The 25,208-nt window shown below is 36.6% G+C and overlaps 3 protein-coding genes across 3 annotated transcripts; 2 read left to right on the top strand and 1 right to left on the bottom strand.

Moving 5' to 3' along the window:
- The first annotated feature begins 1,662 nt into the window (after positions 1–1,662).
- LOC114160048 (ER lumen protein-retaining receptor 2-like) lies at positions 1,663–7,117 on the top strand. Its single transcript, XM_028042413.1, has 5 exons — positions 1,663–1,933; positions 3,575–3,675; positions 3,758–3,916; positions 4,177–4,429; positions 5,831–7,117. Exons 1-5 carry the CDS (start codon positions 1,843–1,845, stop codon positions 5,863–5,865), a joined length of 639 nt encoding a protein of 212 aa, XP_027898214.1. The 5' UTR covers positions 1,663–1,842; the 3' UTR covers positions 5,866–7,117.
- Positions 7,118–8,767: 1,650 nt separating this feature from the next.
- LOC114160049 (promethin) lies at positions 8,768–13,100 on the bottom strand. The gene is made up of 5 exons (XM_028042414.1): positions 12,938–13,100; positions 11,255–11,354; positions 10,974–11,142; positions 10,749–10,894; positions 8,768–10,224 (listed from the first exon to the last, which is right to left on the bottom strand). Exons 2-5 carry the CDS (start codon positions 11,342–11,344, stop codon positions 10,180–10,182), a joined length of 450 nt encoding a protein of 149 aa, XP_027898215.1. The 5' UTR covers positions 11,345–11,354; positions 12,938–13,100; the 3' UTR covers positions 8,768–10,179.
- A 1,520-nt stretch (positions 13,101–14,620) lies between these two features.
- LOC114160047 (homeodomain-interacting protein kinase 3-like) lies at positions 14,621–17,865 on the top strand. The gene is made up of 4 exons (XM_028042412.1): positions 14,621–15,879; positions 15,976–16,089; positions 17,193–17,306; positions 17,393–17,865. The coding sequence occupies exons 1-4, from the start codon at positions 14,679–14,681 to the stop codon at positions 17,743–17,745; spliced, it is 1,782 nt and encodes a 593-aa protein (XP_027898213.1). The 5' UTR covers positions 14,621–14,678; the 3' UTR covers positions 17,746–17,865.
- Positions 17,866–25,208: the final 7,343 nt, after the last annotated feature.

The raw sequence follows: 25,208 nt of genomic DNA, 5'->3' as shown, positions 1-25,208 counted from the left end.
CACAAAAGTATTCACAGCCGCTTAACTTTTTCACATTTTGTAATTTTACAAAATTTCAATGTATTTATTAGGATTTTATGGGATATATATATATATATTTGACATTTCCAAAATTTCTCAATTCCAGTCAAATTGGATGGAGAAAGTCTATGAACCACAATTTTTAATGATTGCAACAGGTTTCCTGTTGCATTAAGGCCTGTGTTTTGCCTGGATTTGCACATGGATTTACTTTGGCCAGGACCTTTTCATTATAGCTCCAGATGTTTGTATAAGGGTTGTTATTCTGCAGGTTTCTTCCAGAATTGTCCTTTATTTATAGCCATTTTCCATTAAGCCTGTCCTTCTTCTTACTTCCCTATTCCCTGCTGAAGAGTCTCTATGTGAAAATAGTTTGCTTAGAGTAATCTGCAGTGATAATTTTGTTCCACCTTGTATTATAAGCCAGAAGGTTTAATTGCAGATATTCTTCCCCTTGTCTGTATACCATAACTCTGTGGCTTTCCTGTGTAGAAAAACATTTTCACATCATGATGTCGCCACCCTAATGTTTCTAGATATTCACTGTGAATGGTTTGTAATAAACCTTTTTTTTTTTTTTTTTTAACTATGGCTTATTGACACTTTTCCATAAGGATCAGATCTGTGATCTACACTGCACATAGTTGTCCTGTAGGTTTTGGGATACCTCTTCATCGATGCTCTCCTTGAACCTCATGCTCTTTGCTGTGCCACGCAGTCATGTGCAGGTACACAGTTTTCTCTATAATTGCCTTTTTTAAACAACTGCTTGCACTGGATTTTAATTTGGACTATAAGAGTAAAAGGAGATGAATACAAATGATTACTACACTTTTCACATCATCATTTGTTTAAAAAAACACATATTAATGGATTCTTCTTCACTATTGTACTCTACTTTGTGCTAATAAGAATAAAAAGACATAGAGCTTAATCTGAAAATATGTAAAATTATCAAAAATATGAATTCACCCTGCAAAGGAGCCATCATTAGTACTCTCAGAGCTGACATATTGGCTTGTAATGCGTCATAACCTGCCGTGGAAAGCTCCTTTATCAGCTTTCATCCATCCATCCATTTTCTTTTCTTACACCCTTGTCCCTAGTAGGGTTGGGAGGTGCTTATCAATTTTCAAGGTAGTGCAATTGTAGAGCTCTGTTTAGAAAAGTGCTTTGCTGCTCTTGCATTGTGTGATGGAGAGGGTATAAAACAGTCTGTTTCACAGAATAACTACTGTATATTGTGAGCGATGTTACTACTACTGCTTCTCCTGCTCTTTATATTACCATTACTACTAACAATGACAATAATAAATATAATAATGATTTGCTGTAAATTGATGCATTTACTTAAAAAAATCGTATTATTATTTTAACTTAACATTATTTTCTTTTTATTATTTTAATATTACTTTCATTTTATTTCTATTTTTATTATCATTTAAAGAAAATTTACCCAGCTATATCTCTGTGTATACTAATTCTTACTACCATGCAAATTATGAAAAAATAAAAAATAAATTAACTAAATAACACCGTGATGTTCCCTCTTCTGGACAGTTCAATTTCTGTAGGCGGGGCCATGTGTGCTGTCAGTCACGTTTTCGTCCAATCAGAGATGGTCTTTGTGTTATCAGCCCGCCCCCTTCCACGTCGACCTGCACCTTCGCCATATTTTCAACCCTGTGGATCCCGCAGATTTGTGTCCCCCTCTAAGTTACTAAGAGAAAGACTTATAGGGCAGCAGAACGCGTCAGTTTGAGTCGGAGTAAATAGTGACACCTGAATCTTCCCAGCTCTGTCCGCCTGTATTCCGCCACAATGAACATCTTCAGACTGACAGGAGACCTCTCTCATCTGGCTGCTATCATCATCCTGTTGCTGAAAATATGGAAAAGCAGATCTTGTGCAGGTGAGCTTCGACTTTAGTGTTGTCGTATTATCACATGCTACAACGTGGCGTTCCTGATTACATTTGTTAAGCTTGACCTGTGTCTTCAACTAGAATGTGTGTTATGAGTCTTGATCAGTAGCCTTTCTGCCAGCTAGCTTCACATGCTAATGGTACTGGTCATTCATTTGAGCCAAGGGCTAACGGCTAAAAGTAGAGCTAACTGCTGTTTGTAATTTCACACATCCACAAAACAGCCCACCTAATGCAATGATTTCTGTTAATTTGAAGACAAATATTGTCGCTTGGGGGAATGTCTGCTGTTGTAACCTTATATCGATGATCTTTGCTGAGTAACTGTGGTTTGATTTGCTGCGAGCTGCATTCCGTTGTATTTGTGCTGCTTAGTAGAGAGAAGTATTATTATTATTATTACTATTCATGATTAGGTTAAGTTAATCTTTTAAATATAAACTACTGAAGTCACACTGGGTGGGTTTGCCAGCTCTGCACCCCCAGTGATCCTGCTTTGAGGTTTGGGGATTGACTTTTTTGGTCTGCTCTCTGACGTGGCGCTCCAGGAGAAACTACGGAAGTTAGCAACATGCTAAAGCTTTCTCTTTTAAATTAGGGCGAGATGGATACTGTAACAATCCAAGGAGGGAATTAGTTTTTGTCACTGTAGTTTATAACACCATTTGTTGCAAAGAACATGATGTAAAAAGTTTAAAATGTCACAATATCATACAATATCCAGCATCGGTGACCAACAGCAGAGATGGTATGAAACGATGCAGTCCAGAGAACATCACTATGTACTGGACTTTGATTCAGATTGTTGAAAATTTCTGATTAACAGATGGTTTGTATACAAAACAAGGTTTTCAAATGCCCTCGTATTTTCACTTGTTAGATTACAGATATAGGGTCAATACTTTATAAGAATGTTAAAGTTGAGAAAACTGATTTATAGCCTTTTGAGTATTTGCTTTTGACATGTTTAAAACAATTCTTTGTTAACTAATTTCTGTAGTAGCAAATATTGAGACTGTGATTTCAGAATTATAGCTGCCTATTTTGTACATCAGCTCCTCCCATCAGACCATACACCTCTATTGCTTCATGTAGAAATATTTACACTTGTATTTATCCACCCAAGCCTACCAGATATGAATTTTAGCAAATTCCTGTTGTTTGCACACAGTGAACATATCCATATTATAATTTGATATCTATTTCTGCATTCCTGTGGTTAACAAAGTTGGGTCTTATTGTTTTATCCGATTACCCGAAAAGAGATGGATTCTTTGTTTCCAAATAAATAAAAGTGTTTGTGAGTTATTGTGTTCAAACACCCACAATTTGATATGTGAGCATATGGTCAGTTAACCTGATTAAGGCCCAGTTTCCAATAAAAAAAGCTAGAAGTATTTTTTCTTAAATAGCTTTACACAAGTTTCAAAGTTCAAAGTAAATTGAGGATCATATTCACGGGCTTTGATATTATAAAAAACATATATTTTTGGGATGGTTTGAAGTAATTTCCAGTAGATGTCAGTATGCTACAATGAAAAGCCTGAGTTGTGTGTTATCCAGACTGTTTTCCAGCCCATAGCTTACTTTAACTAAAACATTGTATCTGCTGATATTTTCCTGTTAAAGGCATCTCTGGGAAGAGCCAAATTCTCTTTGCCCTGGTGTTCACCACACGCTACTTGGATCTCCTCACCTCTTTCATCTCGCTGTACAACACATTCATGAAGGTGTGGCAACTGTTAACCAAACATACAAGTGCTGTTTCTTTGTGCGTCGCCACTGATGAGCGCTTCTTTTTCTGCTCGCCAGGTAGTATACATCGGCTGTTCGTACGCCACCGTTTACCTGATCTACATGAAGTTCAGGGCCACCTACGATGGAAACCATGACAGTTTCAGGGTGGAGTTCCTGATTGTTCCTGTTGGGGGTCTCTCTGTTCTCATCAACCATGACTTCTCTCCCCTTGAGGTGCGTTTAAACTGCTGTGGGGTGTACAGACTAGCTTGTTTAGGTTATATACGGCTATTCATAAAGAGAATATATTGAGTTTGTGGTCAAGCACGGCAGAGGATCAATGATGGTGGGGGGACTTGGGTTTTCCTCCCACAGGAGATTTTAAATATAAAAGTGGTGGATTAACAATATTGACTTTGTCAATAATAATTATTCATAACATATTGCTGACTTGCTTTCTGTGGTGTTTTTATTTAAAATCTTTTTGTTTGCAGATCCTTTGGACATTCTCCATCTACCTGGAGTCTGTGGCAATCCTGCCACAGCTCTTCATGATCAGCAAGACTGGAGAGGCTGAAACCATCACCACCCACTACCTGTTCTGCCTGGGCCTGTATCGGGCCCTCTACCTATTCAACTGGATTTGGCGTTACTACTTCGAGGGTTTCTTCGACATGATTGCTATTGTGGCTGGAGTGGTCCAGACTGTCCTCTACTGTGACTTCTTCTACCTTTATGTTACCAAAGGTGGGTCATGTTCTCAATTTCTACCTGGAGATTGTATGAACACGTGCCAAATACGATGGCTCAAAGCATTAAAATAGAGGATGAAAATCTGTATTATTGTTTATAGATAAATTGAAAGTGAATTCTTGGTCACTTGTTGGGATAATTTGTTACTTCTCATTTGATGGATGGTTTCTGGAATGTCTTTTCCTAGTATAAGATTCATTCATGAGAAAGGTTATCTTCTTTGCTTGTTCCCTGAAAAACCTCACTGGAAAGTTCCTTAGCTGATCGGAGGTTTCAGTCATCTAAAATTCCTGAAAGGAGCAATTATTTTTTTTCCAAAGTCTCGAGTCATATTTGCCGATTATGACCCTGTCATTCTGCAATGAACCAGAGGATAAATAGTCCCAGTTCCTTACAGAAGAATAGTTGTGCTGAAACACTTGGCATGCTCTGGTAATTTCCTCTCATATGCCTGAGATGTAGCTAAAATAATTTGCCTCAGTTCAAGATCTTTTCAAGGTATTGACATCACAACTATTCACTGGATACCACAGCCAGAACTTAGAAACATGCTGTATATTCTAACATTTTTGGGTTTTCATTTACTTTTCCAGTTTGTGACTTACTATAGACAATATTTTCAGTAGAGACATTTCAGAACCCTTTACTTATTCATAAGTTTGCCTGCAGGTTTTGAAGAAGGTCCAGGTGTCAAATAAAACTGGGAAATAGCCCTTAACCAAACCGTCAAATCAAAATGCACTATCAATATTGTGTTGTTTTTAAGATGCAGATAATAAAACACAACTAGGCCAATATTTAATAGTCAATTGTGCTCAATTCATATTTAAATTGCCACAAAAAATGTGAAATTTGATGCTGGGATTTTGAAATAAGAAATATTAGTAAACCTGTGCTGCGTTTTTAGTTGTCAGAGGTGATTGTACATTGCACAAAGTAGGATAGTGAAAGAAGGGCTACCTAAAACAAAATCATGTAGATGGTTAAAACTTGGACACTGTTGGGTGTTCCTAAATTATAATAAACCTAGATGCACAACTAAAGTGGCTAATATATATAAGCTTCAAGAATAATCATATTGGAAATTTATGAACTATTCTTAAAAACTGAATCCATGCCTTAAAACTAATTTAAAGCTTCTTAAAGGGCCAAAATAATGACCAAAATGTCTGTGGTTGCACTGCAAAAACAACCCACTTCTTATAAAAACAGTCAGTTCCATTACTGCTTAACTTTTTTGAATCTTATGTTTCCTTTTCATGTTCAGCACTTTGCTTCAGTTTGTGGTTTTAAATAATCTGACAATGATTTATGAAAAGGACATCTTCTAAACCTAGACAGTTCTAGTTATGGTTTCTAAGTGACGTCTATATTTTTTTGTTTTCCTCCCTGCAGTGTTGAAAGGTAAGAAGTTGAGCCTGCCGGCATAAAGACAGGCTGGAGGAGACGGCAGTCCCAGCAGACTCAGGGGGTGCAGAGATGACGTTGTGGAGTCTCATGAACGACAGCAACAGACGCCTGAAACAGCCAACTATTGGGGGGAATAAAAACACTAGTCGTCTCGATGATTGCTCATGGAACTGGTAAATGCCAACAAAACACCGGCGCTGAACAAAGATCATCAACTTTTGGATTTCTGTGTTCAGCATCTTGCCTTAAAACTTCTTTTCATTGCTGTTCAAAATAGGATACATTGCTCCTTTCTTTTTTTTTTTTTTACGTGTGAGGTGTATACCCTTGTTTTCTATTATTACGTCACACAAAAGGTAGACTCTGAGTACCTTGTTTGACTTTAACTTGAGAAAGTAAAAAAAATGTACAGTCTTATTAAAGAGTGAGATAAAGCATAATGTATCAGAGTGCCTGATGAGGATTATGTCCATTTTCTCAGTGTTTTTGTTCATTTATCTAAAAATCTTTTGATTATTTGTGTGGATATAAGCAAATATGCTTTGAGGAAAAAACATCCAACGAAGCCAATATTAGAAGTGCATTTTTTTTGTAAATTTTGCTTTAGTAAGATGAAACTAAACATTTTAACAGGTTATACTTGTTTAAAAATCACAGATTTTTACGGGGAACTCATAGAGGGATTTTGACTATAAGATGTAATGTATAGACTGGATGATCTAAGTACCAGCAATTATTTTGGCACATCAGTATTTTCAAATGGTGCTCATTTTGTTTAAACTTCCATTTCAGATAGATGTGTTCACTAGTCTTTATCACTTATATGTAGACTTCAATAAAATCTTAAAACGATGCATTGTCACATTTTTGGGGCAGATGGAGCCTCAGGCCTGGTTTTAGCTGTTATTGCACTCCTGAACCAAACTCATGAACACCTTCCAGTAGTTTCTCCATAGCTTTTCCAAACCTGAAACTGGGGTAAAAAAGAAAAACTTGCCATGTTTCTTAGAAAAATCCTCTGGCATATTGACTAACTTTTGTATCTCAGCTGATTGGTTTCTGTTCCAAATGAGCTTTTGAGCACAGCTCTGCCTTTTTTTGTTGCTTTCTAGCTGAGTAGGTGTGATGTTGTTCAAAGAGTGCATTTCTGCTAAAAGGCCCCGTCGACTTTATCTAAGTAGGCATTCCTATAGGGTTTTTCCACATTTTGTCAAATTTTTCTTTTTCTTTTTGCATGATATCACCTCCATTAAAGATTTTATTATAATCAAACTTAAGTGGCTTGGTTTGATTACTGCAAAAAAACCACTGGAAGTTCACTGCATATAATTGTACACTTCCTTATGAAAAATATTCGTGCTCTTTTTAAAATTATCTATTTTGTCACACGACCACTGATCTTGAGGGATTTTATTAGAATTTGATGTTTGACAAATGGTGTATAATTATTTTTCTCACCATTTTTTTATGCATTTTTGTTTATTACAATACAATTTTTAATCTGGTGCAACCAGTTGCCTTCAGAAATCATGTATACAGTCTTGTATTATAATTTAAGCTCCGTAGAAATCCAACCGTTCGATGAAGACTTTAATGGTTTGACAGAAAACATTAGTGAACCAACAGCTACAAGAAGACCAAGAAACACAGCAGACCTAATTATGTTTAACCTAAGTGAAACATAAGGTTAGGTTAATTAGAGTATGAGAGATAAAAAGTACCTTTTTAAAATTCACCATCAGGTCCCACCTCAGGTTTTATCATTTGGCTCAAACTTCAAATACTTGCAGAGCAAGCAAGCAATAAAAACTTCAAACTAGCTGCAGCAAATTCATGCTAAGGCTCATTCGTGGAAAGAGGCAAACATTAAGGAGAACCAAAGCATTTACATGGATATGGGGTTGGATGATGACGCAAAACCAGAGATGAAGACATGGAGGAATGTTCTTAAATGACTGAATCACTCAGCTGACCTCGACAGAAGAGAGGATGCTTTTGACAAATTTAAGAGAGGAAATCACTGAAGTTGGCTGCTGGAAAATCACAAATACGTTCATTGATTTTGATGTATGTTTTACCTTTTCTAATTCTGGTCTCTGCTTAATTAAAGTTTAAAGTCTACATTTTAAGCAAAATTTAGGTGATGGGAACATTACCGTTTCATATGCAAAAATTCCAACTTTGACTTCTAGACTAAGAAGCTCGTAAAAATGACAAAAACGTCTAAGAATGTGCAGCACAGATCGAGCAAATTGTATTTTGGCCACTCCACGAATCCACCGATAGTTTTTTCACAGTAAAGCCACAAACTTTGATGTATTTCCCTGGTGTGTCATGTGACAAACACAAGGAGTGCATAATTGGGAGGAGGAAGGAAAATTACATTGTTTCAAAATTTTTCACAAATAAAAATCTGAGAAGTGTGGCATGGAATTGTCTCTATAATTGTTCGAATACTTTTACCTGCAATCACATCTGCAAGTATTTGGGGATATATCTTTACCTGCAGTTTTTTACAGGTAGTCAAAATGTTATATTTTTGGTTTGATCTAACAGGAACACGCTTCCTCTGTCCCGTCCTTGTGTTGTGGCAGACTGGAAACAGGACTTGTGGCTTTTTTTGCCCCTTTATAATACAGACCAAATTTGTGGCCAGCAAAACACATTTTTCCTGTCAAGCAATTCTCAAGCCTTGATTCTCTGCAGCTGCTCCTCTTGACCCATTCTCTTCATATGTTGTCTTTTTCTAGACTATCATGGAACATTTATAGTTTTTTTTGTAAAAACTTATTAAAACCATATACAATTTTCCTTTCTCTGAAGTATTTACTACTTTGTGTTTGTGTATTGTATAAGACCACCTCAAAATCAATAAATCATTGTGCTGTATGAGTGCAGTTGCAAAGTACTGTATATGAAGGGCCATTTTAAACAAAATCCATTTATTTCTTTCCAATATGTGGAAAACTCAAATGAAGAAAGAAAGCAAAATATGTTAATTATGCACAAAATGTCTTAAAGCAGATTTTACAAAACTGTACTTCAAAACATGACAACCAGTGTTTTAGAACAAACCTTTAGAAAAAGCAGCTTAGTCTGAAGTTCATGATAATAATCTAAATGAGGAACACAGAATTCAATGAACGTGCTAATAGAGATTGAAATCGGAGAATAATTTTTTCGTCAGTTTTCAAATGCTCATTCACATGATCAAACTTGTCAATATATTCATGATAATTGAAGATATGTTAAAGCAACTTTCTGCTGGAAAATTTTGGCTTTTGTCCCACACAATGCTGGAAACAAACACCTCATGTACATTGCAGGCAGTCTGAATGTTTTGACACTTCAAGTACAAATGATACAATAAGAAAAAAATAAAACTCTTTAATCGTCAGCATTAAGTGTTTTGGATTGGTTCCCTGAAGGACTACAATAAACACATTACTTCTAAAAACTGAGCTGTTATTGTCAGAAAACAGTTTTTCCACATGTGCATTTTATTGAAAAACCTATGCAATTATGAATGAAAGACTGCAAGATAAAAATACTTTTACTTCATTGATTGATGTGTTAGTATTAATGCATTGAGAGCAAAATTAAAACTTGGATGATAAATATGATGCAAAATAACAAACAAACAAACAAAATAACTGAAACAATTCTTAACATAAATGTAGAAATTTTGGCAGGAGATGGCACATGAAACATAAAATCTGGGTTACAATCTCTCCTCCTCCAGGCCAGAGAGCATCAAACATCAGCTCACATGAGGATGACCAAATGTTTAATGCTCTGATTAGTTTAAGTATGGTCTCAGGTCTTAGTACCACTACATTTGCCCCTAGGATTTCTTGTAAGAAAAAGGAATACTAGATTCCTAGAAATTATTAAAATTACCATAAAACAGCTTTATATCCTTAAAAATAGGACACTAGTGATCTGATATGCTTTTCACTGTGTAAAATTATTATTTAACAAACTATATAAATATTATACATACTTTTTGTAACTAAAAATGGACCTAGAACAGATTTGGAGAAAATATGCTGCTGTAGCTGCATCACTGTCCTGAAACAGGATGAAGATTTGACCTGTTCAACAGAGATCAGTTCTTAAGCCCAAACTGGAGAAGTGAGCAGTATAAAAACCTCATACATATTGCACTGGAAACAAATAAAACTTCACACTCCTTTCACTACAGCAGCAAGGACACTTGCTGCTTCATAAAGAAACGACCTTGGCAGAGATTTTGAGCTTAGTGGCTCAGATCCTGACCATCTTCTGTTGAGAGGCGTAAAAACTCCAGTCACAGAGAAGACAGAGGCATTTCCCTACTGCTGCTTCAGTCCTGGAGTCTCTTCTTCACTCTTCTTCCTCTGGTTCAGGAGAAAAGGAAAAAAATGACAGTCAAAAGTAAATAAAAGAGGCCACTATTAATACAAACTGTAGATTTTACAATACATTTTTATTCTGGCCGCTTTTCACTGCTGAAGGGTGTAAACTACACTTTTTTACTGTAGGTCTGGCTGCATCTTCAGGGACAGAGCAAGGAGACCCTCCACTCCAGTTTCTAATCTTTTGCATCTTCTCGGATTTTTCTGCATTTACTTTAAGAGATCTTACCGCAGCATGTTTCACCATGGGGATAGCACATGCAGAGTTATGTGCAGAGTGAGTTTTCTGCTGGATGGTGTGTGCATGCCTGCAGAAAAGTTCACCTTTGGTCTCATCTGATCAGAACCCTCATGGTTTCTACACGTCTTGGGCCAAAATGCAAACATGACTACTTATAGCTTCCTTTCAACAATTACTTTCTTCATATTTCCAATAAAATAAGGACATTTCTGGTTAAAATGTTAAAAAGAGGCACTCTACAACTGTATGAGGTTGTTCCCTTTACCTTTGTCACATGAGGGTAGTAACGCTTCAGCAGATTGGGAATGGTGACGAACACACCGGTAACGATGACCGAGACCACCAGGGAGAAGAGGGCGATGCCGGAGAGCACAGACAGCAGAGTCATTCCTCCAATAAACAGCAGAAACACTAAACAGAAGAATTAAAATCAGCTTGAAGTAGGAAGAAAAAAAACCCCACATTGTTGAGTTTGAGATGTGCAACATACCCTCAAAGAAAACAAATCCCACAACTGACATAACTATCGTAATGAGGGCAAACAGGAGGAAGACCCCAACAGGTAGAGCAGCCATGGCGCTGAACAGCAGCAGGGCAAGAGCTAAGAAAGGCCGACTGCGGAGGTACTGCCCAACCTTTGTACTTATCACCTGTGCAATCTGTAGGAGAGGAAACAACACACCTGGAAGCTCCAATTTGCCAAATAAATAGAGAAAACACAATGGATGACAGAGGAATATCAGTCAATACAGGTGGGACATTTGGGCTTACCTTGGGATCCTCTTGAAGGCGGTTCATCAAGGTCAGCCATCTTTCGCCGAGCTGCTGAGTCAAGCTGCTGTTGCTGCTGTTACGCTGCATCTCAACACACCTGAGAAAACAAAATCAGCCACAAAAATCTCTCAGAGAGATTCATAGTTCTTAACCTGACTGTGCCTCTGAATTCTTGTACAAAACTTTGAATTTACAAGTTTTTTTTCTTTATCTGACTGTCCAATGACACCAGCTGCACCTTCTTGTACACACAACTCAACCTTGATGCAGATGGGGAGACAAAAGTGTAAAAATTGTATTTTGCAATTGAATTGTAATTAAAAAAGTAAAATTCTTAAGTAGATTATTTACACACAAAGGGTTATATTTCAGTTCATTTTGATGAATAGGGTTTACAGTTTATAAAAACTCAAAAATCGGTTTCTCAGAAAATTTGAATCTCCATTAGGTCAATGAAAAGAGATTTTTCTTTTTAACGACGACTGACTATGGAAAACTATACTTATGTCATGTACTGTTGCGTGGTCCTTTTATATGAATTACTCCATCACTGCACTAGAGCATGGTGCTGCTTAAGTGTTGCATTAAAAGCAACCTTCATTTTGTCTGCACCGTTTGCTGAGGCACCTCATCTTTCTCTTGATAACATTCACATAATCTTTGTCAAGTTAGGTCAGACTGTTGTTATTAAAGCAAGCATTGGTACTTTTGGCATTGAGAGCAGAAACCAAGTTTTGCTGAAAAATTAAATTAGCTTCTATACAAAGCCTACGAGCAGAAAAGGGTATTAAGTTTTAAGATTGCTTCCCTGACTTTGGACTTGATAAAAAAATAAATAAATAAATAAAAACATTTTTAAATTTCACGACAGAAATGAATTATTTGCTCCTGTGTATTCTTTTGACAAATTCAACTGTGCAGTTTCGTTTTTAAGATGCTTAGTCACATATTTAAAAAGCAAAAAGAGGAATAAACGTTTTCTGATTTAAATATTGAAAATGTTTGTTTCTTTCCACCTTAAATGAAAATGAGAAACCTAACTTTATATCTAAGAAAATATCCTTAGATTTGCTTTCAGCTAATTCAGAAATTCCTCACAACAAAGATTTCAAGGTGGCGGATAGTGTTGGATCTTTCAAACGATTCACTATATAAGACAGATCTTAACTTGATTGAGGTTTACTAATACATCTTTCGGTCATAATAGACTACAATAAATTGAGACAGGTCAGCAATAAACGACATCTCAGGACACTTTACACACCAAAAATAGGCAAATTATACCTAGAAAGAGATACTAATTGAACCCATTAAATCCGAAAACTTAGACACACTCAAAGTCTAAGGGTTAAATGCAAACATTCAAACGTTTGCAATTAAATTATTAGTACTGTAAGAGGAATGAATGAGCTGCGGAGTTGTAAAACGTAAACAAACCTAGGTGGTGAAGTGAAACGTGTTCATGTGCACGTCTGAAGCAGAAGAGCCATCAGCAGTCCATTCAACAGGTATATTACAAATAGATGCTGTCTAAATTTGAATTAGTATCTATTTAATTAAAATAATACTGAAATGAAGGCTTATGCAATCGGAAACACTTTACTGACACGTATACTATCAGTAACAGACCTAAACTTAATGTTTCTGGAGTCACGACGAAGTGCTGCTGGATCCACATACCTGGAAAAAGCGCTCACAGTGACCCTGCTTTGACCCTCAGCTCCTCGCTGCTCTCAGCATAAAACACCAAATCCTGAAGCTCCCCACCGCTCTTACAAACCATGGTGAGGAACACACCCTTTAAATACAAGCACTCCTCTTTGTTTCCTCCCCCATCTTCCTCCTCCGGCTGCGGCTGCTGGGGCTCACTGCTGCCCTCTGCTGTTGACTAAAGATACTGGAGCACAACCGGGTTTCAACAAGACAGTAATGAATCATTTAAAATCCGATTGAGAATATTTAATTTGACATAAAACAGCTAAACCGACAGGCTAGAATGTTTACCAAGCTATCGGGTATATATTTAAAATGATTATTATTACTATTATTTTTTAAAGACACAATTTACCATAAACTGGCTTGCCCAGCCCAGTGTTTAATGCTCTACTGCCACCTTGTGGTTATTTTGAGCTCATATTTTCATCAACTAGACCTACAAAGCAATCATTTCATATTAATTTATAATGACTAATTGTTTTGCTTTTTCTTTCCCACCGAAGAAAATGTTTAATTAGTAACAAAGAAATTACAGCAGCACAAGTGCCAGAAACAGATGACAAGCATAGCAAATATTATTCTATTTAATTTTTTTTTTTTTTACAATATCTTCGCTCTGGAAACTTTTGTATATATTTTACTTTTAGTATCAGGAAGATTCCGGGATGATACAGAAAAGTTGCACATTTTTAAAATGAAATGAAATTTAATTGAATTTTAATTTGGATACATGAGCACACCAAAAGTCAGCCATGTTTTTCCCCAGCTATTTCTATAAATTAATTAATTTAATCTATGCATTTGTTTATTACTAATGCTGCTTTTCGTCCTTTAGTCAATTTTTTTTTTAAATTGGTCACCCAATCAACCCAACCTCGTTTAAACCAACAAAAGACAACACTTATGGGCTACAGTTAATTATGAAGTAAGAATTATGACAAAAAATGAATATTGATTCAAAATTAAATAATTTTTCTGATGATCTTTTTATTTAATAAAAAACTAACTAACCCTTTCAAATTAGCCAAACTTGTTATAAGGATTATAGGTGTAATTAAGATAAACAATTGTGACATGAATACATTTGCAATGAAGTGGGATCTTTGCATGATAACAATGCTCAACAGTTTAAAGTTGATTGATTGAACAATACAATAACCATGAAAGTCGAATATTGCCTTTGAACCGGATCAAACATTTTTATTAGACCATTTAAATACAAAATGATAATTAAAAACACACCATCCTGTACCTGCAGCAAGGGCCGCATTTAGATATGAAGTGTTTTTCTGACCCAAACAAGAACTCGTTGCTGTGTAAAGTTCCCACTGTTAACGGCCTGTAAATTGCACAATTATTTATTTGCCCGATATTATTAATTAGAGCACGGGCAGGTTACCAATTAAGCAAATGGTTGTTTGGGATAGTTGTTATGTCCCAATCTTTCCCTTTGGATCATCACACATTTGTGATTACTTGTTTCTAAATATATTCCCACAATTTTCTGACCGTGCGAATTGTGGGCGTGGCTTCTGTCAATGTTCCGTCAGCGAGAACGCAACGAAGCAACCCGTCAACTTTATTCTATCGCTTATGACAGAATGGCATTCCATTTTCTCTTCAACACTTGCTTCAGAAGAGCCAACTTAAGACTTGCATTTTGATTTTGACATTCAACCTAGAGATAGCAAAATTAAAGAATATCATGGAAGAAGAGGTAAAGCTCAATCTCAAACTTGAGAAATATGTGGTTCTTCAAGGTAAGCTGTCAGTGTACCACACTGAAGGGTTCCTGGGTGAGGGCTCCTATGGGACAGTGGTCAAATGCACCAAGCTTGACAACGAAGAGCTTGTGGCTGTGAAGGTTTTGCGCAAAGACTGCTTCAAAGAAGGAAAAAAAGAGGCAAAAATACTGAGGAAAATCCTACAACTCGACCCTGAGAAAAACAACTTGCTGAAGTTCATTGAAAGCTTCAAATATAAAGGGTACCTCTGCTTGGCCTTTGAAATTCTGGATGTGAGTGTCTTTGACTTTATAAAGAGTAGAGGTTTCATACCGCTCAGTCTTTCTGAAATCAGAGTAATTGCTCAACAGTTGCTTGTAGCTTTGAATGCTTTGAAAAGTGCCGGTCTGGTTCATGCTGACATTAAGCCAGACAACATCATGTTTGTCAACCATAGGTCACAGCCTTTGAAAGTGAAGTTGATTGACTTTGGGTTGGCCGTGAAAGTGTCCAAATTGTGGTTTGTGGGCACTGTTCAAGCCATCGGTTACCGGGCCCCTGAAGTCATCTTGGGTCTAAAAATGGATGAAAGTGTCGACATGTGGTCTCTGGGTTGCAGTTTGGCCTACATGTACCTTGGTTACAACCTCTATCCTACACACTGTGTATATGAGGTCATTAGGGCTATCGTCCACATTCATGGTCAACCCCCAGATGATGTGCTGAAAGATGGCATGGATGTGCAACACTTCTTCACTAAACTCACTGACTCTTCTCACTGTAAGTTCAGACTGAATACACCAGCTGAATATACAAACGCAACAGGGTATGGAACGCAATTTAAAAGCGGCATTTACAACCGCCTACGCAGCCTTGATGACCTGCTGAAGACCCGCCCAAGGCCTATGAACCCAATGGAGCATGAAGATTCCCTTGGATTTATTAGCCTGCTAAAACGAATGCTGTTGGTAGATCCAGAGGTCCGAATCACCCCAGGAGACGCTCTCAGTCATCGTTTCATAACTATGAAAAATTTCTCAGGTGAGAGAAATGACTCCTGTGGAGCATCAACTTCGAAAATGGTGACTGACGGCAAAATTCATAAGTTTGCAGTAAACCATTATGTTACTTCAAGTGAAGAAGCTGGAAGAACAATGGAAGATACAGCCGAAAGACTGCCAGGTGAGGCTAGGGATTCTGTTCTCATAATTAATACAAAACTTCCATCATCAAACATCGCAACCACTTCATTCAAAGATTACAAACCCTCTTTTTCAGAAAAAGAACAGCCAAGAAGGGCCTTAATGACAGTAAGACCCCGTTTTAAAGCTCAGCAAGCAGGTGAGGACCAGACAGACACTGCAGCCGATGGAAGAAATGATGAACCCTCAGGTGAAGCATTTTAGCACTTAAAACAAAAGATGCACCAATCCACTTTTTGTAGAGTCAGACATAAATGTACTGAATTACAAACTTATTTGATAATTCTGCACCAGTACAGCATACTTACACCAATAGATTCATAATAATAAAACAATAGGTTGACTACCTTGGTCAACTGTGCAAAAATAAACTGCGACAAACCTTCTTTCAAATGATTTACAAAGTGCAATTAGAAATTCTAAGTATAATGTAAAATAAGTAATAAAGTATGACATCGCTCAGAGCACAACACATAGAATTAGACTGAATAGATCTGCCCTTACGGATTGGGCACATTGACATGAGTGAAGTTGCCCTCTCCGCCTCCCACCTTCTTAAAATCAGACAAAATTGGTATCAATTGTTTGTGCTACATTTGTGCAGCAAAAATTTTCATTTGTGCCACTATCATTTTAAAGATATTAAGAAATGTTTCCAGAGGTCATGAAAGGTCAATCAGCCCTCCCCACCTTCTTCAAATCAGACAAAACTGGTGTCTATCAAGTCGACTACGTTTGTATTGGTTAGTGCATCAGAATGTTTTGTTTGTGCTGCTTTGGCTTTGAATATATTAATGAAAGTTTAAAGGTCATAAGGTCAACCAGCCCCCCCATTTTATAAAATCAAAATGACCTTTAAACTTTCATTAATATCTTCAAAGTCAAAGCAGCACAAACAAGAATATTTGCTGCACAAATTAGCACAAACATACTTGAGTTGATTGACACCAATCTGAAGAAGGTTGGTGGGGCTGTTTGACCTTTTATGACTTGTGGAAAAATTTCTTAATATCTTTGAAATGATTGCGGCACAAAAATATTTGCTGCACAAACCAGCACAAATATAACAAAACCATTTGACACCAATTTTGTCTGATTTGAAGAAGGAAGGGAGCAACTTCACTCAGGTGGCACATTGTCACGACACAAAATCTAGACGTTTTTTTCAATGTCAGGATCAATACAGATATTATTACCGGGTAAGCGCATCTCTACCTAAAACTGTTGAGAATATATATATCTCAAACACTACCGTCACTTCCAGTAGAGATGATAAACCTTTTTTATTTCCAGAGAAGGAGCAGATGGGGAGGACCTTCATCAAAGTGAGGCCTTATTTTTTTGCTTACCAAGAATCAGCTGAAACTATCATCAAAACTTCAGGCAAGAGTAAATTTATACCCCCAAGTAAGACCTTATCTCCAAAACCCTGGAGTATGTTTTTTCTTTTGCTTCAAGTTTTAAAACAACTTCTTGCATTTCATTTGATCCAGCCTTTGGACACAGAAGTAGGCAGAAGGGGTCGGAGTCAAAAGCCTCTGGAAAAGCTCTGAACTATATAGAGTGGAAAAAAAGGACCATTATCAAAGTAAAGCCATATTCTGCTGCTGATCAAGACAGAAAAGACAGAGCTGACACGGAAGATGCTTCGTCAGAAAAAGCCAGGTTCACTGATATTGAAACTTCCAAGAAATGCTCTGCTGCAGAGAGAGAAGCCATTTTCTGCATAGAACGGAACACTTCTCATTTTGTGGAAGTTAAAACTCGCAAGACATCAGCAAAGAAGACCTGGAACTTCTTCTCTTGGCTGATCAAATTCATCTCATGCAACAGAAAATGTGATTAAAACAGTGCACAGAACTCCACAGGCTAAACCTGGGCGTTACCTAAAGACTCCAAAGATCAAGAATTGTGTATCTCTGAGCGTAATAAAACTTCTTAATTCTATTAAAAGTAGATACAAAGATGTTCCTGTGTTACCTTTATCACAGATGGTACATAAGTAAAGGTTGAACATGTTGAGTCTCTTCAACAGTGAATACAAACAGTAGTGTGAGTTTCTGACCATGTAATAGAGGTGTGCAATACTGCATATTTTGGTATTGGTCCAATACCAACACCAATACTTTTTATTTAGGTCTTAACATATCATTAAACCTCTGACCCTTAGGTGTTCTTGTAGTTTTTCCTTTGAATTATTTTAGTTCAAACATAAGACAGAATTTTAACAAAATGTATAGGTTCCTGGGGTTCATTATTGTTCCTAATTAAAGTTAAAAATAATTCACAATGATGTTAGATACTCTTGGTTAATTATAGCAAATGCTTGACACAACTAGATGCTATTACTTCATTTTTTATATATACGACAAGGTTGGTTTGGATATATTTTTCTTCTAAATAAAATAAATAATGATTTCATATGTGTAAGTGAAAATCTTAATATTTTTTCAAGTTGCATCACATCAATGATAACTGGAAAATAAATCAATCCTCTGATTTAAAACTTTATTTTTATCACGTAAAGCACTTTGAAGTGCCTCGTTGCTGAAATGTGATGTACAAAAAAACCCTGACTTGACATTTCTATTTAACTGAATATACTGCCTGATTGTCTAATGGTATGCCTCCCTCTTGTGGCTAGTTTTGGAAGCTGCAACAATACATTATGTTAGTCCAGTTGTTTTAGTTCAATCTTCTCACTGTCTTGTACTCTTTGCTGGGTTGCTGGTAATCGGTGTGATTATCATATTGTTTTACAATCAGAATAAAGCAAAACAAACACAAAAGTTGAGGATATTTTAAATGTTTTCATTTAGTGTCTTTTGCATTTTCCATGCACACTGTAATTATTTACAACTTGATCACCACTTGTTGAACCAAATGTATTGTTTTCCATAGAACAATGCTGGCATGCACCCTGTCTGCCTAACTGTGCTAAAAAACATTAATTAATGGGCACAATGACAAACTATAGGATTATTTGTGTGTGCATTACTGAAGGCAGATTGTACATTTTTCATTTATGTAATTAGGAAAATAAGTCAATTATAAATGACATTATCTTCCTTGAAACAGAAGCACATAATGTGCAAAATGCCTTAGGTTATATGTGAGGCAATATGTAGTTTCTGTGGAAAGTTTTTCATGAGGGAAATCAAAGCAGCTCTACAGGAAATTGAGAAACAGGGCTCCATTTTCACTTTGCAGTCATCAGGCTGAAACGACCGTCGGAAAAAAATTGTAGCACTGCCTTCATAAGATAACAGAGACATTTCACTATGAAGACCGTGGCTGATGAGAATCTCCAGGGACTGAACTGCGTCATGACCACTCATTACTACTTCAATCAAAGAAAGGAATTACTCCTAAATTAAGCCGAGCCCTTTGAGTTTACAGCATTAAATGTGTGCTGGTACATACCTTTAAGGTCTGAGTGAGTGAAGGGGCAGTGTGATTGGTTTTGAATCACACCAATAAACACCCTGAGGGTCCTGCAATGACAACTTGTTTGGAACCTTTACAGCTGCTGGCCTTTCTAATTAATCACAGTGTTTTGTATCGAGTAGAGGAGGGGAGGTTTTGGAGAGAGAGAAATAGGAGCGAGCAGGCATCCATCCCTCCAGACTGTTAAACCCTGTGAACTCAGTGAACCAATACTGCAGGAGTTACAGAAGAGAGGGTTGTGCAAATGTGTATGCAGTTACCAATTATTACTTTCAATATTTCTGTTGCTGTTGCCTTGACTTCCACAGTATTACTTTTATGCCTTTTTCTTTTTACATAGCGCAACGTTTCGAGAATCTGTACTGACTCTTTTATTGCCATTGGTACTTCAATAGAGAGAGATACGGCGGAGCACTTCAAAGGACATTTAAAAATATTTGTTCACAATATGTTTTTGACTTAGAGTAAGTGGTTGCATGGAGGCTGAATCAAAGCAAAAGAAACTAAGTGAACTAAAACGGTTAAATCCTTAATTATCTTGTGAATCTTTTGGGCTTTCCCCAAACTGGGTGACCTTTCAATTGTAAGGTCACCTTTCAAAGTTACCTTGTAACCTTTAAGCAAATATACATGTTAATAAAAACAACAAAAAAATACAGACAATATGTTTGCTTGATATTGTTTGAAATGAATAAACGGGAGCATTTACTTGCATTACTACAATATTTTTTCTAATACTTAGTATAGAAAGTAATATTGATCTACTATAGTTTCATCTTAAACATCTTTGTGTTATTGTTTTACATTTTCTGTGCAGGTTAAGGTGCAACCTTCTATGCTTTTGACATTAAGACACTAAATTATTTTCTAATACTAAAAAAGATGAATTACATATATCACACTAACCATTTAAGACCTATGCCTATTTTGTGGTGCTCTGTTCAAAAATTGCGTTGCCATATCAAATTGAGTATGTACCTTCAACCACAACAAGTCATATTTAAGATAACCCTTGAGAAGTTTGTTGGAAAATGTGCACATCAGTCTAAAAGTGAATGGTGTAAAAATTCATGAAGAAATCAGGTAGAACAATAAAAAGTATAAGAATACCTTCTTATACTAACACATATAAATGTGCAATTGACAGAATTTAAACATGGCATGCAGTATGTTGGAAGCATGGATGCTTGCCCCTTTAATTTGTTAACATTTTGACAAGTTACAAATTCAAAACCCAATACTTTTTATTTGAATTTAACTCATGCATCTGAATTTCTTGCCCATTACACTGTAGAACCACATTTCACAGCATTTATAGCTTCAAGTCTTTTGGGTATGTCTAAAACAAACATTTTTGCTTATTCTTCTAGAGATTGGAAAGAGAGTATATATTTCAAGTTCTAACAGATTTTAATTGGGTTTAGGTCTGAACTTTGACTTGGTCATTTTGACACATGGCTCTAAATTATTCCAGTGTGGCGCTGATTATATGTTTCAAGCTTGAAGGTAACCCTCCACCCCAATTTAAAGTCTAGTACTATTTGAAATCCACTTAGTTTAGAACACAAATATTGAAGTTTGTTTTTCTAACAAAATTAGTGCTTTTCCAAAGGAATCTGGTGATTTCTGAGACTCACAGGTATTTATTCTGTCAGATGTTACACTTATGACGTCAAGCAACAAACACTGTTGTTGTTGGGATTAATGAAAACTGAAAATATTCAACGAGTCCTACAAAGAAATGTATTCAACTGTCTGGGAGCAAATTGAGTGTGTGATATATCTGCTAGGTTGCGTTGCCCTGCTCAACAGATTGCAACCAAAACATGATGGATGGGCTGTCAGCAAATTCCAATTTGCATCCCATGATTGTAAAACCTAATTACTGCCTGGAGGAGAGGCAACGAGGAGCTGGAAATCTCCTGCAATAGCCAATCATAACCAGCTCACGTGCAACCTTACGTGTGGTTTCCAGACATGCATCCCACTGACATCTGTCCCTCGCTGACACTCTGCAGTCAAAGCTTTCTGAGCTTAATGAGAGAAATTAGGACAACCTGGTGCCTTTTCTTCTCCTCTTTGTACGTCACACTTGATACCCAAACCTCTCCATCTTGCTGTCTGTTCATACCTCCTACCTCTGCCTCTTTGCAAGTGCTCACTTTGTTCGTCTCTCTTTGTAGTTGCAAAAGGGTGTTCAGCTGACAGCTGGCCCCTCAAGAAAAACAGATCTCCTTCAGAGTCATTCCAGGATAGCTTTTATTGATAGTAGTGGTGGTGATTTTGTTAGATGATAGGGGATGATTTTGGTACCTGCATTCTGGCTGGGGAGAGTAAATGGCTTAAAGGAAACTCTCTGGAGAGTGATAAAGGGCACTTTAGGTTGAGGTCAAAGACATAATCAGCACCAGAGTGACTGAATAAATTACTTTTGAAAAGCATTTGTATTACTTGAACTTTATGTCTTCTCATATCATACACAATCATATTTTCATGGTTTTTTGTGTGTGATTTTGGTTGGTATGCTTGACAAACCAAACATAATCAAATATTTATATTTATATCAGTTTTTTAAATCTAATATTTATTATTTTTTGAGAATTCAGGTTTCACTTTGATGTTCAAGATTTTTTTATTGTTATTTTTTTTGTCGAAAATCTCTTATGTTGCAATAAAAAGGTAAAACATCAAAGGGGTTGAATACTTTTCAAGGAACAGTAAATATTAGATAGAGACCACATGGATGTAGTTTAATCTCAGTATAAATCAAGTTGTTCTGCGAAGGTCTCAGGTTTGTCAGAGGACATTAATGAACAAACAGCATCATGAAGGCCAAGGACTCTGCAGACAGGTCAGGGAGAAGGTTATAGATCTGCGTAAAGAAGGATGAGGTTATAAAACAATACCCCAAGCTTTGAGCATCTGACAGATGATTGTTCTATCCATCTCCAAGAAAATTGTATAATATGGTACAGATGCAAATATACCAAGGAAAGGTTGTCTATGTAAATGGACAGGTTATGAAAAGAGAACATTAATCAGAGAGGCAGACAAGAGGCACATGGTAGCTCTGGAGGGTCTGAGCTGATCCATATCTCAGGTGGAAGAATTTACCGACAGGATTATTAGTTGTGAACTCCATTGCCCTCCTCCTTTTTTGGAGGAGAGGCAAGATAAAAGCCATTAGAAGTCTTTTTGCGACAAGTCATGTAAGGACATAAGTAGATAAATGTGTTAGGAGATGGAAATACATAAAATATAGAAGCTGGTCGCAGTGAATGGGAAGATGAATAGAGTTAAATAGAATGCAATCCTAGAAGAAAATCTGCTGGAGGCTGCAAAGACCTTGAGACTGCATGGAGGTTTATGTACTCACAGGAACATAAACCGCTGTAATTGCAGTGAAATGTGGTTCAATAAAATATTGACTCATGGGGATGAGTTCAAATGCATGCTACAATTTTGACGTGATGTGTGATTGTTAAACAACCATCAAAATAATTTATCATTTTTGTTAAACTCACAGTCATGTTCTTTGTGTTGATCTGTCACATAAAAGCTGAATGAAGGGGTGCGAGTACTTTCCCGTATTTTGCTGCAGAGGAGGAACTTCATTTACTGCTTTAAATAATGAATACACAGTTTTGTGATTTAAGAGGTAAGGAGAGGAACTATGGAGTATGATAAAATCTACTCTAAAGCTCAGCATCACCCTAAATCCATTTTTGTGTTATCAATTTGATCTTCATGTATATTTCATGAGCAATTTCCTTCTGCAGGAGCTCTTATGGTGTGCTATGACATTTCTTTTCCAAGCATGCTCATCTGATACAGTCAGAGAAACACTTGTTAGATGCTGTGTTGAGCCAGCAGGTAATTCTTGCAGTGAGAAAATCACCCAGCATCAATGACAGCAAGATGATCAGGAAATAGGATTTTATTCCCTGTGGAAATTATAGACTGACATCCAAGTGGCATCAATCTCTTTATGAACTCCTTTCCAATTAAACATCCTTCTGCATGTATGCTTTAGGTTGCCTGTTTGCTTCCATCAGCAATCTGCGAGTCTCTTTTGCTCAACCATCCTGCTCATCAAGCTTTTTAATTAAATTTGCAATATTTAATCAGTGTTTTTCACAACATTAAATTACAACGAGTCAACACTGCCAGTGCATCCAGTCCAAAAACACTTTCATCGGTTACAAATTCAACAAGATCTGATTGAATTACAAAGCATGAGGGGAAACGCTCAAAAAGCCTGGTCATCGGGTTTAAAAAATAAAAAATAAAAGAGGCTGAAGCCGATCAGCAAAATCTTGTTGCCTGATGGTGTTGTTTCCAAGCTTCGTCCCATTTGCAGTTCGTCTCTGAGCATCTGGGACTTTGATGAATTGCTGTCTCTGCCTTGTGTTCTCACATTCTGATTTACTGCTTGAATTATGATTAAAGGGGGAGATGTTTGAAAGTCCCTGCAGGATGAGAAGCCAAACTTTAAAACATAAAGAGGGAGGAATTAAAGGTGAAAGCGGGTGTTGCAGGGGTGATGTGGCCCTTATTCACTGGGTCTTTTGTGTTTTACAATAAGGAGAACAATGATGGATCACAGTAAAGAGAGGGGAATGGATGGGGTGTCAACATCCAGTAGTTCCTGTCACTTAACCCTAACTCCCCCAGGAAGGCCTGGATGCTTCTGTGGCCATGAATCACATCTTTACTGTTAGACCGCCGGACTCACGCAATAAACCTTGACTTGATTGTTTTGAACCAACAGGCAAAAGGTTTACAGCAGATCTGTATCTTTTGTGTGGATTCGAAAAAGATTATTTTATTGTAGTTTGTAGAGTAAAATACATATTTACATACGCTGTAAGTAGACATGTTTTTCATTTAGAAGCCATGCAACAACTGAGTCAGATTTGTAGGCCGTCTTGCTCATATACACATTTTTATCTATGTCCACATATTTTTTATAGGGTCTAAAGCTTGACATTACTGCAATTAAGCCAGTTCATAAAAAAAAGATAGTATTATGTTCAAAACTATGGTTCATTTGGAAAACACTTTGGTTACAGAAGATTAAAAACACTTTAAGCATCTTGCAATGTTGCCTCAGTATTTCCACATAATGTTCTTTCCCTTTGATACCAAAAACATGACGCTGCCATCTCTATACTTCACAGTTGGGACGATGTTAACAGATTTGCAAGCTCTTCCCTTTTTCCCACAAATGTCATGACGGTCATTATAGGCAAATTAAGTCTTTTCTCATGAAAATGCAAACTGTGTTCTGGCTTTTTATATTGTTTTAGGATCAATGGCATCTTTATTGCTGAATGGTATTTCAGCACCTATTGGTATAGCATCTTCAGAAGTTTTTTTATTTCTATTGATGCCCATATTTTGTTGTGAAATATAAAAATATGCTCTTAACTGGAACACACAGCCTATTTCCTTTCTGAATGATATGATGGTTGGACATTCTGGTTATGTTACACAGAATTGGTTAAACAATTGAACTTTCAGTTATCTGAAAATTTCAACCAATGATGGATAAGACTTCTGAAGATTCATCATTGTTCTCCTGGAAACTTGGCTGATTTGTTTTGCTTTTTCTATGATGTCAAACAAGAAAACAGTGTGTTGGAGGTTTTAGGATATCTCCAAGTGGCTGTTTTTAAATATGAAATCTTGAAACTTAATGACCAGAACCACAACGTTTACAAAACCAAACATTATCGCCTCAGTTTTTTAAAGGTGTTTTAAGGCATGGTAATTGTGATGTATGTAACTTTTTCAATTTAAACAAATTAATAAAAAATATCTAAAAAGATCATGTCCCGAACATTCAGCAAATAAACATAT

Source organism: Xiphophorus couchianus, chromosome 16 (genome assembly GCF_001444195.1).
Source record: "Xiphophorus couchianus chromosome 16, X_couchianus-1.0, whole genome shotgun sequence".
NCBI lineage: Eukaryota > Metazoa > Chordata > Actinopteri > Cyprinodontiformes > Poeciliidae > Xiphophorus > Xiphophorus couchianus.
This window is presented reverse-complemented; position numbering and strand designations above follow the sequence as displayed.